The 16,326-nt window shown below is 37.6% G+C and overlaps 1 protein-coding gene across 1 annotated transcript in view; it reads right to left on the bottom strand.

Moving 5' to 3' along the window:
• The window catches only part of ZNF638 (zinc finger protein 638), a 69,731-nt gene that overhangs the window by 29,223 nt on the left and 24,182 nt on the right, over window positions 1–16,326 (bottom strand). The window contains exons 7-14 of the mRNA XM_044663032.1: window positions 13,077–13,211; window positions 8,163–8,215; window positions 7,644–7,693; window positions 3,775–3,846; window positions 2,907–2,993; window positions 2,568–2,648; window positions 1,614–1,657; window positions 637–768 (exon numbers count right to left, since the gene is read on the bottom strand). Coding sequence (XP_044518967.1) covers window positions 637–768; window positions 1,614–1,657; window positions 2,568–2,648; window positions 2,907–2,993; window positions 3,775–3,846; window positions 7,644–7,693; window positions 8,163–8,215; window positions 13,077–13,211 — 654 coding nt within the window. The remainder of the gene's footprint in view (window positions 1–636; window positions 769–1,613; window positions 1,658–2,567; window positions 2,649–2,906; window positions 2,994–3,774; window positions 3,847–7,643; window positions 7,694–8,162; window positions 8,216–13,076; window positions 13,212–16,326) is intronic.

The raw sequence follows: 16,326 nt of genomic DNA, 5'->3' as shown, positions 1-16,326 counted from the left end.
AACAATAAATTAATGTTCATTAATTTATTAAATTTGTTAAATTTATTAAATTTGTTAATAAATTAATAAAATAAGTTAATGTTTTGAATCTATGGGGGCAACTGGGTAGCTCAGTGGATTGAAAGCCAGGCCTAGAGACAGGAGGTCCTAAGTTCAAATCTGGCCTCAGACACTTCCCAGCTATGTGACCCTGGGCAAGTCACTTGACCCCCGTTGCCTAGCCCTTACCACTCTTTTGCCTTAGAACCAATACACAGTATTGATTCCAAGATGGAAGGTATGGGTTTAAAAAAAAAAAAAAGTTAACAAACTACCATACCCTTTGACCCAGCTATATCACCACTAGACCTATACTCCCAAAGATATCAGAGAAAGAGGAAAGAGAACTAAAAAGAATATAGACAAAAATATTTATAGCAGCTCTTTTCATAGTGGCCAAAAATTTCAAACTAAATATGTGCCCTCCTGTGTGAGATGGATAATCACATATGAATGTAATGGAAGGTATGGGTTAAAAAAAATTATATATATATAAAATCTACATCTGAATTAAGCTATTTATAGAACATGAAATGTTTTTCAAGGGGACCTAGTTGAACATGCAATCAAAGTCTTCCTTATCAAGAAAAATCTTACCTTTTTATGAGATGATAAAATCAAAATATCCTTCAAACCACCAAATGGTTTTGCCAGATTGGAAACTTCCTCTGTAGAATATCCTTTATTTGGCAAATTTGAAATAAGGACAATACACATCTCTTCTGTTTCCTTTAAATCAAGATGATGATACTGTTATTTCCTTTTAGGTCTTCTTTTACTGTATGTTGTTCGAATATTTGTTTTAGATATTTTCGAAGTCAGGAATTCTAATTCATTACAAAGATGAGGGTAGTATGGGTGTGGAACACTGGCACAAACAAGAATGTGGATTGGCTTAGATCACCCAAACTCTCCTCACTACTAAAATTTTGTTACACAGAATGGTTTGCTGAATAGGTAAAGAATGTATTGAGAATTTAAAGTGATGTTGAAAAACTGAATAAAAACATTATGTAAATTATGTAAATGCTCATGTGAGTTCTTTCTAATATACTTATTTTCACAAAACTAAAGGGACTTGCTAGGCTATAGCCCAATCTTTTCAAAACAAAATGCCTAATATATGCTAGGTGGAGAGATGCTGATATAGTCCTAATCAGTGGCCTTGAATTAATAGTCAACAGGATCAAGTCGAAGCTAGATTATTTTATGTAATAGTCAAATAAAACAGTATCTTAAAAAATAAATGCAAAGAAAACTTTATTCAATGATATGTCAAGTGGCTCAAGAAAATTTGCTTTTTTTATACTAAAAATTTCAAATCCTCCATATAAATCTAGTTATAACTTGACAAGTGATGACCAGTAAGTTATCTGTATGAAATGCTGTGCAGTGCACACTCTCATGTTTAGGACAAATTCTCCATCTCTCAAAACTTCCCAAAGAAACACAGAAATATGTCATCATGACCAATATCCTAAATATCTGTTGGGGGAAAGGGAATATGTTTATTGTATTTATATCTAACACTCCCACATTTTCAACTTCAAACCAAATAAAACATTTAAACCAACCTTACTAACTGAATCCTCATTTTCGGTGGTCCCCGAAACAGCTTCTTGCAGACAAAAAAAAAATGAAAGTTATAAATAAATTTTAAAGTCATAAATCTTGGTGATGGAATACTATTGTGCTATAAGAAATAATGAAGATGGTTTCACAAAGAGCTGGAAAGACCTACATGAACTGATACAGAGTGAAACAAGCAGAACCAGGAGAATATTGTACACAGTAACAGCAATATTGTATTATGATCAACTGTAAAAAATGTAGCCACTCTCAGCAATACAATGACTTAAGATAATTCTGAGGGACTTGTGACAAAGAATGCTATCGACCTCTAGAGAAAGAAATGTTAAAGAGTCAGAATGCAGATGAAAGCCTACAATTTTTCAATTTAGTTGGAAAATTTTAGTTTAGTTTTCAATTTAGTTTATTTGGGTTTTTATTTTGGTGTTTCAGTTTTATATGGATATACTCTTACATAAATGAATAATATGAAAATGTGTTGAATGATAATACACGTATAACCTATATTGAATTGGTTGCCAGCTCCCGGAAAGGGATGGGATGGTAAGGAGGAAAATAATTTTGGTCTTATAACTTTGGAAAACTTATGTGGAATTCTGTTATTACACGTAATTGGTAAAATAAAATCTCTTTACAAAAAAAAAATACAAGCAGTTGACAGAAAAGCTAACAGGTTGCTTTATAAATCTAGACAAAAATAATTTTAGCTTTGCTGGATGGCCAGTTTTATTCCTTTTGAGGACAAATTTTTACAATGATGAAATATAGGGAGAGGGGAAAATTCATCAATTTAGAAGATTTCTAAAAGCTTTACTACGGAATGAAAACTTTGTCCCATTCCATATTTTACTTGGTCATAAACAAGGCATCTAATTTAATAAAGCAAAACCATCATTTTTCCACATAAATTATCATGTACAAAATTTTTCTTAACCTACCTGAAGCATTTTCTTTAGCAGTGTTCTCAGTGGCTTCAGGAATGCTCTTGGCTTCTGAAATGTTTCTGGTTTCAGTGTTTTCTGCATGAAAAATTTCTTTTTAAAGCATCACAAAAGCAGACTACTCAAGTCAAACAATAAATCTAAATTAACCTATAAACAGCCTACTACTTACCTTTGTCAACTAAAGTCTTGGTGGGTTGATCTGATTCAGTCAAAACTGGTGCAAGTTTCTCTTTAAAAAAAAATTCAGTAAAAATGAAAAAGTGTATCTCAAGTATATTTCAAAAAGTTTTTATATTTTTGAAAGTAAATATTAAAATGGTAGTCCAAGTTTACCTGGCACTGTCACAGTCTTATTAGAGTCTTTTATTTGGGGATCTATAGGTTTTTTGTTTTCTACTGTCTTCTTTCCACTAGGTTTTGCTGTTAGAAGTAGATTCAAAACAATTATTCCAACATATATTGCACAGCTTAATCATACACTTTCTTTTATATCTAGATACCACTGCCAAATATGGATTTCAGCTGTTCCTCTGACAATTTCCTTTCTTATTAATATAATTTGACTAAGCAATGAGAAAATTAAACTAATGAACTTCATTGTTTCAAAAACTATTTTTATATAATGTAGTGGGCCTTATTTCACAAAACTGATTAAAATGGTACTCCAGAAGCTGTTGCTTCTACCTTCTTCCTTCCTCTGCTGGCAGGATCACTTGTACATAATATGATTTGGATTTTGTAATAGCTAAAATATTTTCATTACTATAATACTTGAATTATATTGAATCTGAGAAATAACACTCTATTTAAAGTCATTTTCTATCTCAGAGATGACAAGAATAATCTAAATTTTTATAAAGTATTTGTCTTATTATAAAAGACACCAATCAGAAACTACACATGGCAAAGAAGACACCAAGTGACAGTCCTATGCAACCAAACAGAATTGTCAAACTTTGATCCAGAAGGTTCTTCGCCTAATGATTTTGAAGACTTTCACACAAAAGTCTTTGTTAAAGTATTAAAAAAAACCTAAACATTCAAATCTACTGAGCTACTACTTAAGGCCAAATCTAACAGATTTTTCAAAGCTGAGTATATTTGGAGAAAATCAGAGTTTAGAAATTGTTTCAGATAATGTTATCTAAAGAATCATTATAAATATAGTAAAACCTGCTTTTTGCTTCCAGTAGCGCCTTACCTGATTTGTTAGAAGTTTTATTACTTTTAGCACTTGCAGAAATCACAGACTTTTTATTAACTGATGATTTCCCTAAATTACAGAAATTAGAGTCAAGACTGGTTCATTTTTTAAAACAAAACTTTGTATTCAGCTATCATTCATTCCTTAAAAATGGCTTTAAAATGAAAGTAAAAACAAGCAGTCAAATTAAAGTACTGCTTTCAAAACTTGAAATTTTATCACCTTTATGGCATGGGACACATGTTAATCAATAAATAATAGTTGGACAGGAAATAAAAATGAAAATATTTTACTAGAAAAAGTTACTTACCTACTTCTTGGGGGATGTAGCAGTGCCCCCAGGAAGTTAAGTTACAAGAGGAAGGATGCCTAGAACCCTAGAATGTAGAGGAGCCACAACAGCTCTAGGTCCCACAACGCCAGGCCACAGAAATACAATCTCAAGATCTGGTAGTTTCTCTAAAGCCCTGTCTCTGTCCCCTTCATAGTCATGACCTCACACTCTCAAAGGCTCTTTATGCTGAAAGTGCTCCATACAAAGCTCTGGGGTTCTAGATGTCATCAGGATTCTTGAAGTTTGGTGTTCCTTCCTTAGCACCACCAGGTAGTAATAAGTCATAGAACACAACAAGCCTCTGAGTAAGGGGACCCATCCTGCTTCTCCTGGACCTATTCTTAATTTCTGTGAACTGCCATAGACGTTCTATAAATCTGCCCAGTCAACTTTCCAGGACAGCTGATATTCAATGGAGACAATGAATGCATCAAGTGGACTGAAAGTAGGACACACTATAGAGGCCCCCTGGGTTGGCAATTCCACTTGTCTTGTCTCACAGGCAATCTTGACTCCCATTTGTTTCCCATGCTCTATGTCTGCCTCCTGAGCAAGAGGTCCCAGCTCACCACTCTCATGGTGCTGCCTAAGGATGCACTTACTGCAGTGAGTCTCTAAGACATTTTTTTGGCTTTCTGTATTTAAAATTATCACCATGCCACAAATGCCTACATATTCAGATGGAGGCTAGAACAGTTCAAAGGCAGGGAAAAAAATCAGGAGAATCACCTTCATGACTGGCCATTAATTCATCTCTTGGATTTAACTTTTCTAATAACAGGCTAAATTCATTAATTCACCTCTTTCTGGGATACAAGAGGTTAAGGGAATCAATCAGGCACTGAGCAGGAGGAGAACAATAGGTAAAATAGCTTGTTAAAGGACTGAAATACCATCTGAATCTTTTACAGTGCCCTTCTGCAGTGAAATATGGAACATCTTAGTCATGGCTGAAGATCAACTGAATATCTCATCTGAGAAGCTGCTTCTCCAGGATTAGGACTTAAGACTATACTATAGCTTATTTGGGGAATGGAGTCAAAAGAAAGAACAATATACACTACACCCTATTTTCTTCAGGTTTCTAGATGGTTGTGTGCACTTCCATTTCTCCTCAATGTGGATCACCCTGCTGATTGCATAAAAAATCCAACACCATTGCTTTGCTTTGCTTCTCAAACACACTGAGGAGAACCAATCCACAACACACCAGCAGGCTTAGTCACTACAGCAGCAGTGGCTTTGACATGTCCAGTTTTTGTTAAGCTGGATGAAGTAAGAAAAAAGGCATCATTATAAATCTTGAATCCCAAAACTAATTAATTTTAATAAATGCAAGTAGGAGCCAATGGGTCAATGATTTTAAAGAAGCAACAAGAAATTTCATCATTAGTTGTAAAAACATCACAAAATCAATGGCTATCTCCAGGAGTCAAGGACCCTGAGTTCTAATAAAAACCCAAGAAAGTCTCCTATAAACCAAATTTTGACGTAACTCAATCAGACAACTTGGCCATCTGGCACCAAGAGCAGAGAAGGATGATTTGGGATAACTTAGCATTTCGAAATAAAAGATGTAAGCAGAATTGATTGTTCTTGAAACTAGCAAATAGTCTCCAACACTTTGTCTTGTCATCCTCCTTATACCTTTGTCATTCCTACCCAATACTTCTGCTTCTTACTTCCTTGCTCCAAGGAACTTGTAGCTCCAAAGTAAGACAGAATCTTTGTTTTGAGGGAAAGGACATCATCACCATGCTGATCCCAAGACACAGATTCACAGCCTGGATCTTGAAAATGGACAGTTTCCTTTATGATTCTAATCTATAATCCCTGTGTGCCCAGCTCCTTCTTTCCAGTCTGCTTGCTCTAGCTACCTAAGCATATTCCTTTGTATTCTGTAACGGTGGAGGAGAGTACATCTCCTTGCTCAGAATAATCATTCTTCTTCGATCTCCCTTTTCTGTCATTATCAGAATCCTTCTATTTGAGCTTTCAAAGAATGAAAACAAGTTTTTATTTTTTCTCCCTGTTTTCAAAAGTCAGCATTTCTCACATATAGAGATGGTGTAGTGAAGAGCCCTGAGCCAAGAGTGAGGAGCAGACCCAAGTTCCATTAGCCTGTATGATACCAAGCAAGAAGCTGTATGTGATACAGTTCCTTTGATTCTCATCTATAAAATGAACATTCCTGAGTTCTCCCGCCATGAGTGAAGTTCTATTTTGGCCTCTTTAACTGCCTGACCATGAGTCCAGCTTTCATGTCACAAACCCAGGCTCCTGTTCTCTCGAAGCATATACCCTGGGCTATTTAATGGGATTCTATATCAAGCAGAGTCATATTGTCAGTCATGTCTATCCTGTGACCCTGATCCAGAAATTAGCAGGTGATCCCAACTGCCTACAGAACGAACTTCTCCACTTACACCAAAGACTCTCTTCCTCTCCTCTTTCCCTATTTTACTAACCATTTTTCTTCTTCATGACTTCAAAAATTCCAATTCACTGTCCTGTAGGAGTCATTCCACATTGGTGGCTCACCTTTTCATGGTCACTTCTGTCAAAAAAAGGCTTTCTCTATCACTCTAACAACACTCATAAGCTTTGAGAACCAACTAAAATCACATCTCTCCTCCTACTCATCCTGAGTGGGCACCTAATATTTTACCTAATTACAGTAACTTCAATATTCAGGCAATACAATTCAGTCCTCACTCTATCAAAAAGGTCAAGGTCCTTAATCTAGATGACTCTTAATTTCTTCATCTGTAAAATGGAGACAACAGTTTTATTACCTAACTGTGTAAAATGTTTTTAACTGTTAAGCCTTCTAACTAGATATATTATAAATTATTAACATTTCCCCCCTCCCCCAGCCTTTGCATATAGCATTATCTCATATATTTGGCATGTAAGTGAATAGAGAACATTTTAATCTATTAGGATAGAAATATTTCTAAAACACATTACATGTATGCCTTAAGTTCTTCAACAAAATACAACATTCTTTAATCTTTCCTTGAGAATTCAGGTTTGCCTGACCATACTATGCAGAAATATCCTGATATGCTAAGGAGCTGACTCTTCTAGCTTCAAGACTTCTAGGATTTGAGTTCTAGAAAGCCTCTGGTCTCGTTGCAGGTGCTGTCATGCAAACATCTTCTGAGGACAAATTTCTCTCTGAACCTAACCTTTTCTGACCTGCATTGTGCAGAAAAAAAAACATTGCCTTGTCTGTGTGAACATAAGGATCTAACTAAAGGGTCCAGGGTTTCCTCTAGGACAGAAGAGTTATCTTTGGTCACTCTCAAGTGCGCGCGCACACACCCACACCCACACCCACACCCACACCCACACACACTCACACTCTCTCTCTCTTTCTCTCTCTCTCTCATCTCAATAAAATCACAGAACTGTTGTACTTGTTTCACCTCTACAGGCTTAGGCTTAGAGTCAGTTAGGAAAGATGGAAAAAAAATCAAGTTAAGCTTAGCAGTTAGAAAAGAAATACTGCATAGGAAAGTCAACTTACCAGTGGAAGCTGCCATTACAGATTCGGTCTTTGAACCATCCCCATCTTTTCTAATAGAAAAAGTAGAAAGGTCCATAAAACCAATGCTAATTTCACAAATGCAGGAGGCTAAAATTACTTTCACAGAATTTTAAGCTGTCTTGTTTCATTAGAAGACTTACACAAGCAAGAAATTGCAGTTTAACACCAAACAATGGAGGTGAGTAATGTGGATACAAAGGAAGAGATAAGAAAAAGCTCTTCCTTCCCTTTGAGTAGACAAGTGGCAGGCCAGGGCTGAATGGCACTTTGAGTATTGTCAAGCTCACACAGAGTGTTGGTTTTAGTTGACTCTTATTCTTTGTTAAAAGGAAAGATTTATGTAGGAGTAGGAAGAAATAATGAAAAATAACTGTTAAAAATGAAAGGCACCAAACATTTTTACATTAAAAAGCAAGAGGTTTGCCACAGTAAAACAAGAAATCAGCCCCTTAAATAATCCCATATCCCATTCCCAAATATAATTATGGAAATACTTACTTTGAAGTTGACAGCTTTTTTGCTTCTGAAACCACTTTCTTTCCGTCTTTGTTCTAAAAATAAAAGTGATAAGACTTTTAAACCCAGACTTAAGTCAAAAGTATTTGTCAGTGGTACTACTATTGACCTATTATCAATAAATACTTCAGTTTGACACATCTCCCTTCTTCCAAAAAGGCTTCCTTTGGCTGTGTCTGCCTTTCTTCCCCATTAACGACTTTTTGTTTTCATCCCAGCAAGTTTACCAAGATCTAGCTTTTCCCTTTAAAGTTATCAAAATCCTCTCCTCCCATTTGCTCCACCTTATCGTTCAATTCAAAACAACTTTCTCAGTCTTTATCCTTCATGATCTTTCTCTTGCATTTGATACTCATGACTATAATGCTCTTTGGAAGATATTTCTCATTAGGTTTTCATGCCTCCGCCTTATCTTAATACTTCTTAGTTATTTTGTTAATCACATTCACATCATAAACAGTTAACTATTGATACTCCCCACAAAGTAGTTTCCTGGAGCCTCTTCTATTCTTTTTTAATACTCATTTTCAGCAACCTCTTCAACTGCCACAGGTTTAACTATCTTCTATACGATGATGACCTCAGATTTACATATCTAATCTTAGCTTCTCCCTTTAGCCTCAATCCCACATTACCAAATGCTCTCTGCTGTCCAAAAGGCACCCTAAACTTTATGCCTAAAACTCAACTCCCTATCTTTTGCCCTAGACCAATGACGGGCAAACTTTTTAAAGAGGAGGCCATTTCCTTTCGGAAATGCTTATCTGTCAGTCTGTTTCTAAGACAACTCTTATGAAGTTTCATTATATTGTATTTGTCAGATTAGGAATAATGTCGCACAGCCGGATAGAACATTTCCGGGGGCCACATCTGGCCCGTGGGCCAAAGTTTGCCCATCATTGCCCTAGACCTTCCCCTTTTCTGTCAAAGATACCACTATACTCGTGCTTCTGAATTTATCATGTAATATATGTAATCTCAGCATCATAATGGACTCCTCCACCTTAGCCCCATCTCCAATCAGTTGCCAGCCCTTGCTGTTCATACCTCTACAGACTTCTCACTCTACTAGCAAAACAACCAGTTCAGGCCTTTATCACTATTCATCTAGGCTCTCTCTGCCTGTCTCTCCCCATTCTTCTCTTTCCTACTGCTGCCAAGGTCAATTTCCTTCAGCACAGATCTGAACATGTCATTCTACTACTCAGTCAGCTCTAGTGGCTTCCTATTGCTTCTAGAATGAAACATAAACCTTCTATTTAGTTTTTAAAAGCACTGCAGAACCTTCTTTTAGCCTCATTATTATATTATCTCTTTAACAAGAGTTCCCTCTTCTTCCCTCCTCCTCCTCCTCTCAGACTTCCCAGATGACTTCTGCCATCATCACCTTCTTCCCTATCTTACATGAGATGGCCCTGCTCCTTGAAAAGGCAAATCCTTCTGTATATACAAATGATTTCAATTCCATCCTCCAGACGACCTCCATCATACCCACTCTCCCTGATTTTCCATGGGGTTATCTACTTATTATACACAATCCTACATCTCTCTTACCTTAAAAAAGCCCTGGTTTGATCAAATTGCTTTCCAGCTTGGGGGGAGGAGTCCGCAGGAGACAGACAGATTGGATCATATAACTTTGGAAAACTTATGTGCAAATTTATTACACAAAATTGGTTAAAATAAAATAGCTTTATTAACAATTTTTTAAAATATGTATTTTAAAAAAAGGTCCTGGTTTGAGCCACCATTCCCATTCGTTATTATCCCATATCCCTCTACCCTTCTATAGTTAAACTCTGAGAAAACCACCCACACTCAGTGCCTCTGCTGCTTCTTTCCTCATTTGCATTTAAAGCCCCCTTCAGCCTTTGAAACTACACTTTCATAATTGCCAGTGCCCTCTTAATTGCCAATTTAATGGCCTTTTTATCAACTTTCATCTTTCTAAATTTTTCTGCAGAAACTGACAGGATAAAGTTCCTCTCCTTTTTTAAAAAAAGTCATCTTACCTTTATCACCTCCGAGGCAGAAGAGTAGTGATGGGTAGACAACTGGGGTTAAGTGACTTGCCCAGGGTCACACAACTAAGAACTGCCTGAGGCTATATTTGAACCCAGGTCCTCCTGGCTCTCTATCCGCTGAGTCACCTAGCTTGCTCCTTCTTCCTGATACTGTCTTTTCTCTACAGTTTCAGGACACCACTCTCTCCTGGTTTTGCCTATTCCCTTTCAGACCACTCCTTCTCAGTCTCCTTTACTATATCTTGTCACATCTGCTAACCCCAGGTGATCTCCAAGCCTCTATCTTGGACTCTCTTCTCTATTTAGTATTTCCCTTGGTGATCTCATCAGCTCCTACAGATGCTGAGGATTCTCAGATCTGTTTATCCCGCCTTAACCTCTTTACTGATCTTGGACATCCTAACTCAACACATCCAAAACTGAACTCATTATCTTTCCTCTCCAATATCTTCACATCTTCCTAATTTCTTTCTTATCGTTGGGGGCATTACCATCCAATCATATAAATTCCCAGCTTAAACATCATTCTTGAGATTGTGTGTGTGTGTGTGTGTGTGTATGTGTATCTCTCCATATGTTGCAAAAGGTCTGTCAATTTACCTTCAAAACATCTCTCCTATGTCCTCCCTTCTCCCCTCATATCACCACCTCATGCTTGGAGTATTACAATAACATGCTGTGTAGTCCCCCTGACTCAAATGCCTCTCCAATCTAGTCCATTCTCCACTTAATTCTCAGCCTGGTCTTCCTAAAGCACCTGCTCAACCATGTCACATACCTCTCTCACCTATTCAAGTAAATACTACTACCTCCCTGTTCATTCAGAATCAAATGCCAACTCCTCTCTTTGGGATTTAAAGCCCTTCATGATCTGTCCCCCTCCTACCTTATCAGGTGTGATAATGATATTAAATCTACCTTGGCCATTCTGAAAATCTAATCACCTAAAGTGTAAACAATTCCACTTAATTCACAAGTTGAGAGGTCTGTGACCCACATGTGCAAAAATGGGTGAGAAATCAGAATTGACTGACTGCCCTCTAGGCAGTCCTAAGAGAAGTATCTGTTGTGATTGGACAAGTAAACTAAGAGGAAGGCACAGGAAGTGACAAAAGAAATGGCCTGGATAAATTAAGAGGACTTCTGAGGCTTGGCCCTTTATTAACTCTTCTTGTTTGTGACTTGGAGCTGGAGGAGAGCTGTGGCTGGGACCCTGAGACCTTGATGAGACTGTTCTTAAATCTTTCCCTTAGAACTACACATGGTGAGTAAAGAAGGCTGATTGACTACCTTAACTTTCTTGGAGGTACTAGCCTTTGGGAGGATCCCTTGATTGGGAGAAGCCCTAGTGGCTAAACCCCTTGCTAATTGATTTTTAGGTTCTCCAGCTGGGCCTCTGGAGCCCTGCTGGAGTAAAGCCCAGACTTGAATACAAACCTAGTTCATTAAGTTAGACCTCTTATTCTACCCTCTTCTCATCTCTACTTCCACTCTCTCCTATATTTTGTAAATAAATTACTAAAATCATCTTAGGAATTGGTATTTATCCAGTTCCTTGGTGACCACACCTTTAAATAAATATATCCAACCAAAAACCCCCTTTTTCCTTTTTACACAGGATTCTTATGCCTTACCCACCCCCATGTACTCTTTGATCTAGTAAGACTGGCCTCCCTCAAGAGCTTGACTCTGGCTGCTGGCCACTTACAAGAAGCTTTCCTGATGATCCTCCTCAGTTCTAGTGCCTACCCTCTGTTGATAATCTCCAGTTTATCTCGTCTCCCCCATTAGACTATGAAGCATACCAAGAGCAAAGACTCTCCTTTGCCTTTCTGTATTCCCAGCAGTACTTATTCTGGCACTCTGGCACATTAAAAATGTTTGCTAAGTGATATTTACATTCTTGCTCTTTCTCACTCTCAATACATTTTCATGCTTTTGTATTAGTAGTCTTAAACGTCCCAGTCCCTACCCAACCTCTGGCTCATAAAATCCTTTAAGATGCAGCCTGGGTATCTTCTGCACAAGGTCTTTCCTAATCTCTAACTCCTAGTGTAATCCGTTCTTCCAGTCCTTGTATTTGACTACTTTTGTGCTGGTGTGTTCTTGCATATATATAAAAATGTATTTCCATCTGATATCTGGGCTTTCTGGACAAGCTATAGTGCAGTCTTACAGTTTAGTAGCTTCTAAGTATTTATTCAAACTGCACCAAAACTTCTGGGACACCCTGTATTTTAATGTTCATTCATCTCTTCCATTAGAAAGCTCGTTTCTGAGTAGGGATTGTCTCATTCTTTGTATTTATATCCCTAGTACCTTACTTGATTTATGAACTCTCTATCTTGTTATGATCAGAAATAAAATTTTAAATGTTTTATTGTCCCTGAAATAGATTTCCTAAAATCAATACTGAAGAAGGAATTAGAGGAAATCTGCATCTTTTACATAATGTGGTCAATATGGTGAATCCACTTTCTTCTCTGAATCATACTTTAAAATGCTCAGGGTTTCAAAGGAAATCAATTATACTGAAATAATATTACTAAAAAATATTTAAAAATACATTTCCCTGGCTTCTAGTTAAAAACCTCTGGTCTAGAGACTATTTGGTTTCATATAGTCCATTAATATCAAAGACTATCTACACCTGCAATCCCCAAGGAGGCTAGGCATAGCACCCAGCTTACTGAAGCATAACAACCTGCAATAACTCTTAAAGATTTCACATCATTGAAAAAGCCTCAGAAATTGCTGTTCTTGTAGAGCTGGGTTGGATACTTCCAGCCTTGGTAAAGTCTTTGTTCCCAGCTGTTGTGCTCTTGCTCTAACTTCATTATACCTCCCACCCCTTGTGCTTGCTTCCATTTACCTGATTGGTGCTCGGCAGCTTCTTCTTCCCTGCGGCGCTGATCTTTACCCGCTTCCCTTTCACCTGGACTGGTGTGGTTTCACAGTACTTGACGGCAGCAGCCACAGCCTCTTTAAATTTCATTTCCAAGTAGGCCTAAAATAAATGGCAAGTTTATGGCTTATGTCCCTAAAGTCTAGGTTTAAAAGTGTCAGACACGTCAGTGGACTATGTAGTTCCCTCTGTGCACTCCAGTCTTCCTGGCTAATTATTTATTTGATGCTTAAGGTGTCTTAAGAGCTGATCCCACTCTTCTGGAGCTCTCCACACCTTGAGCACTCACACACTATCTCTCAGCTGAGCAGGGAGCTATGAGCACTCCAACTCTCTTTTAGGAAGTTGACAGAGGACTGGTCAAGTAGTCAACACTGAAAAAAGTGGACAGCTGTCTGAGGCTGAGGAGTCCCCTGAAAGAGAAGGCTGAAAGTGGGCAAAGCAGCAACATGAACCAAGACAGAACAGGATGGTCTACAAAAGGTATTATGGGAAGCAAGAGAAATGGATCCTGCTTCTTTTACCGCCTTCCTTGTCTAGCCCTGTATTTCAGGATCTGGTCACATCAATCAATGGGTTAGTAGTAGTTCCTTTTCTTCTTGATCATCATGACACTTAAGAATGAATATTACTATACAAATAAAAATCTGCCCTATGGCTCTATTTGTGATGAAGCATGACACCAGGCTAAGACCCCAAATTTAAATCTTGTCTCATCTACTTTCTATCTGTGGGACCCCTTACAGACTCTGCTACCTTAACTAAAAAAATGAGTTTAATTCTCATCTAACTCATAAGGACTAGGGTCAAAAGATAAATAAGTGCATGTAATGTGCTCCGTAAACCTAAGAGAACTAAGGAGATGCCAGTGATCAGTAATACTAAATGGTATTCTGCAAACACTTACTAGTCAAATTCACTTCTTGACACACATAAAAAAGACCTACTTGCCTCTAGCAGAGCTATATGAAGCCACATAAGATTTTACAAAAGAATGCGGTATTTTTCTTTCAATATGGTATTGTTATATTCATTCACAAATAATCAAACATACATACTTAAAAATAAATTATTCAAAATTAAGTAGCTCACTTTAAAAACTGACATACAATATTTTCACTTTTTATTTTTCTGATAGTGTTGACATGCCTAGAACTCGGCCCAAAGCAGTCCCTACCATGAAACAATAATCCTCACTGCAAAAGGGTCCAGATGGAGAAAAGCAGGCACTCTTCTTTCCTCCTACTGGGGTGGAGAAGGGGGAATGGAGAGCCATGACTAACCAGTCAGTAAGTATATGTAGCATGTTAGCTGGTCTTTCAGTCATATGAAATGCATGAAATGCAGAAGAAGTAACTTCTTCCTGGTTCATGGATTGAAGTTGCAGGGCCAGAAGTCACTAATTTTCAAATCATATTTTTGTAGAAACAAAGTATTTCAGAAGTATGCAAAAGCATGTGAATGGAAGCTTAAGATAGGTTCCTTTAGAAATCTTTGGAAAGTTCTTTACTTCTCCTAACTTAAATCCCAATATTCCACTACATTCAAAACTGAAATTCATCCAATCAAAATAAAAGGTTAAGATCAAATACTACTTATGAGAGAAAGAGAAAACTGCACCATATCAGAGGAAGAGAGATATCTAAGAAAGGAAAGTACAGGGAAAGAACAGAAGAGGATCAGAAAATGCCCTCAGTATGTATAAAACAATCACACTGCAAGATCTCCTTTACAGGGTAAGAGAGTCACTTCTCAGGGATTTGGGAGGAAAAAGTTGAGTTCCATGACAGTCCTTCTCAACTCCAGAGCCTATGGGTTTTAGATTAATCAACATACCTTTGGACACCGTGTCAGGCTTTTTATGTTTAGTAACAAGAAGCTACCTGCCATATCACAACTCCTGCAAGTATTAAAGGTAGGTACCAATCAAGAAACACAATACTACTTCCAACTTCCAGAAAACACCAACTGTAGACTATAAAACTACCCAGCAACACATCATAAAGGAGCAAGGACACATAAAGGAGAAAGGCCACTATAATGGTTAAACTGTGATTTTGTAAGAGTTAAATTTAATGGTTGGACAATAATTTTATGAAATTATGTGGTCGCCAATATTTGTTATATCTAGAGTCAGAAAATTATTTACAAATATTTACAACATGGAGAGGAAACAATAAAGTAGAGAAATGTAAAGAGGTTAGAGAGGTTATCTACCCTATCAACCTAAATGTTTACTCCGGGTCTGCTTAGTCCAGGCAGAGATTAATTAGTTCTCAACCTGGAAGGCTAGTAGTAAGTAACCACATACCTCCTCCAAGATGGAAGCTAGTCTCTTAGGAAACTAGGAAAGGAGTCAATCTTTCACTCACCCAATGAAGTAGTCCAGGAGTCAGAGTCTAATTTGAAGCCAAGTTCCAAGCCCATGATCCAAGCCTTAGTCTCCAGCGAAGCTCCCTCGAAGACTCTCCCCAGTCAGAAGACTATCTTCAGAAGGCAATCTCTTCAGACTATCTTCTCAAAGACAATCTGCTCTGAGGGAGTTTGGGGCTTGCTTTTATGGTGACTTCTTGTCCTTTCCCCTCTTCACAGAGGCCACTCAGTTTCCAAATTGTCTAGCACTGGGGCAGTGTCTGTGGGATCAACCTTCTCACCTTCTGAAGGTTAAATTCTCATCAAAAAGATTCACAGCTATGGCTGTGGATTCTCTAAGTACCTTGCTAGCTTCTCACCTAGTACTAAGTAGGGTGGTTCAATCTTTTGTTGATTCAATTTAAAAGTAGACAAAGGAGAGTTAATGCTGTCTTCAGTCTAGTGAGGTACTAAGTAGGGGTACTTAGTCTTAACTCAAAATAGACACTAAAGAATTCTCTTTCACAATTTTGACTAAATAAGAGTTATAAAAAAGTGGTGGCAGATTATTATCCCTTAAGTCAGGAAAAGTATTAGCAGCGTTTAGCAATTTTGTTTAATTGGAATATTAGTAAAAGAGGGAAATGTGGAAGGGAAAGAGATCAGGAGATTGCCTAGCCTACCCCAAATGCTAATCCGATGAAATGAAGCTCATCACCAACAGAGTTCCAATCTCCACAAAGTTCCAATCTCCATGTGGGAAACCTAATCACTCACCAGCAAGCCAGGAAGAATCCAGGCAAGGTCCCAATGCAGAAAAAACCTTATGAGCTAAGTAAGCTCACCAAGCAGCAGTGAACCCAAC

This window comes from Gracilinanus agilis, chromosome 2 (assembly GCF_016433145.1).
Source record: "Gracilinanus agilis isolate LMUSP501 chromosome 2, AgileGrace, whole genome shotgun sequence".
NCBI lineage: Eukaryota > Metazoa > Chordata > Mammalia > Didelphimorphia > Didelphidae > Gracilinanus > Gracilinanus agilis.
Note: the sequence above shows the minus strand (reverse complement) of the source record. Positions and strands in the feature narration are given on the sequence as shown.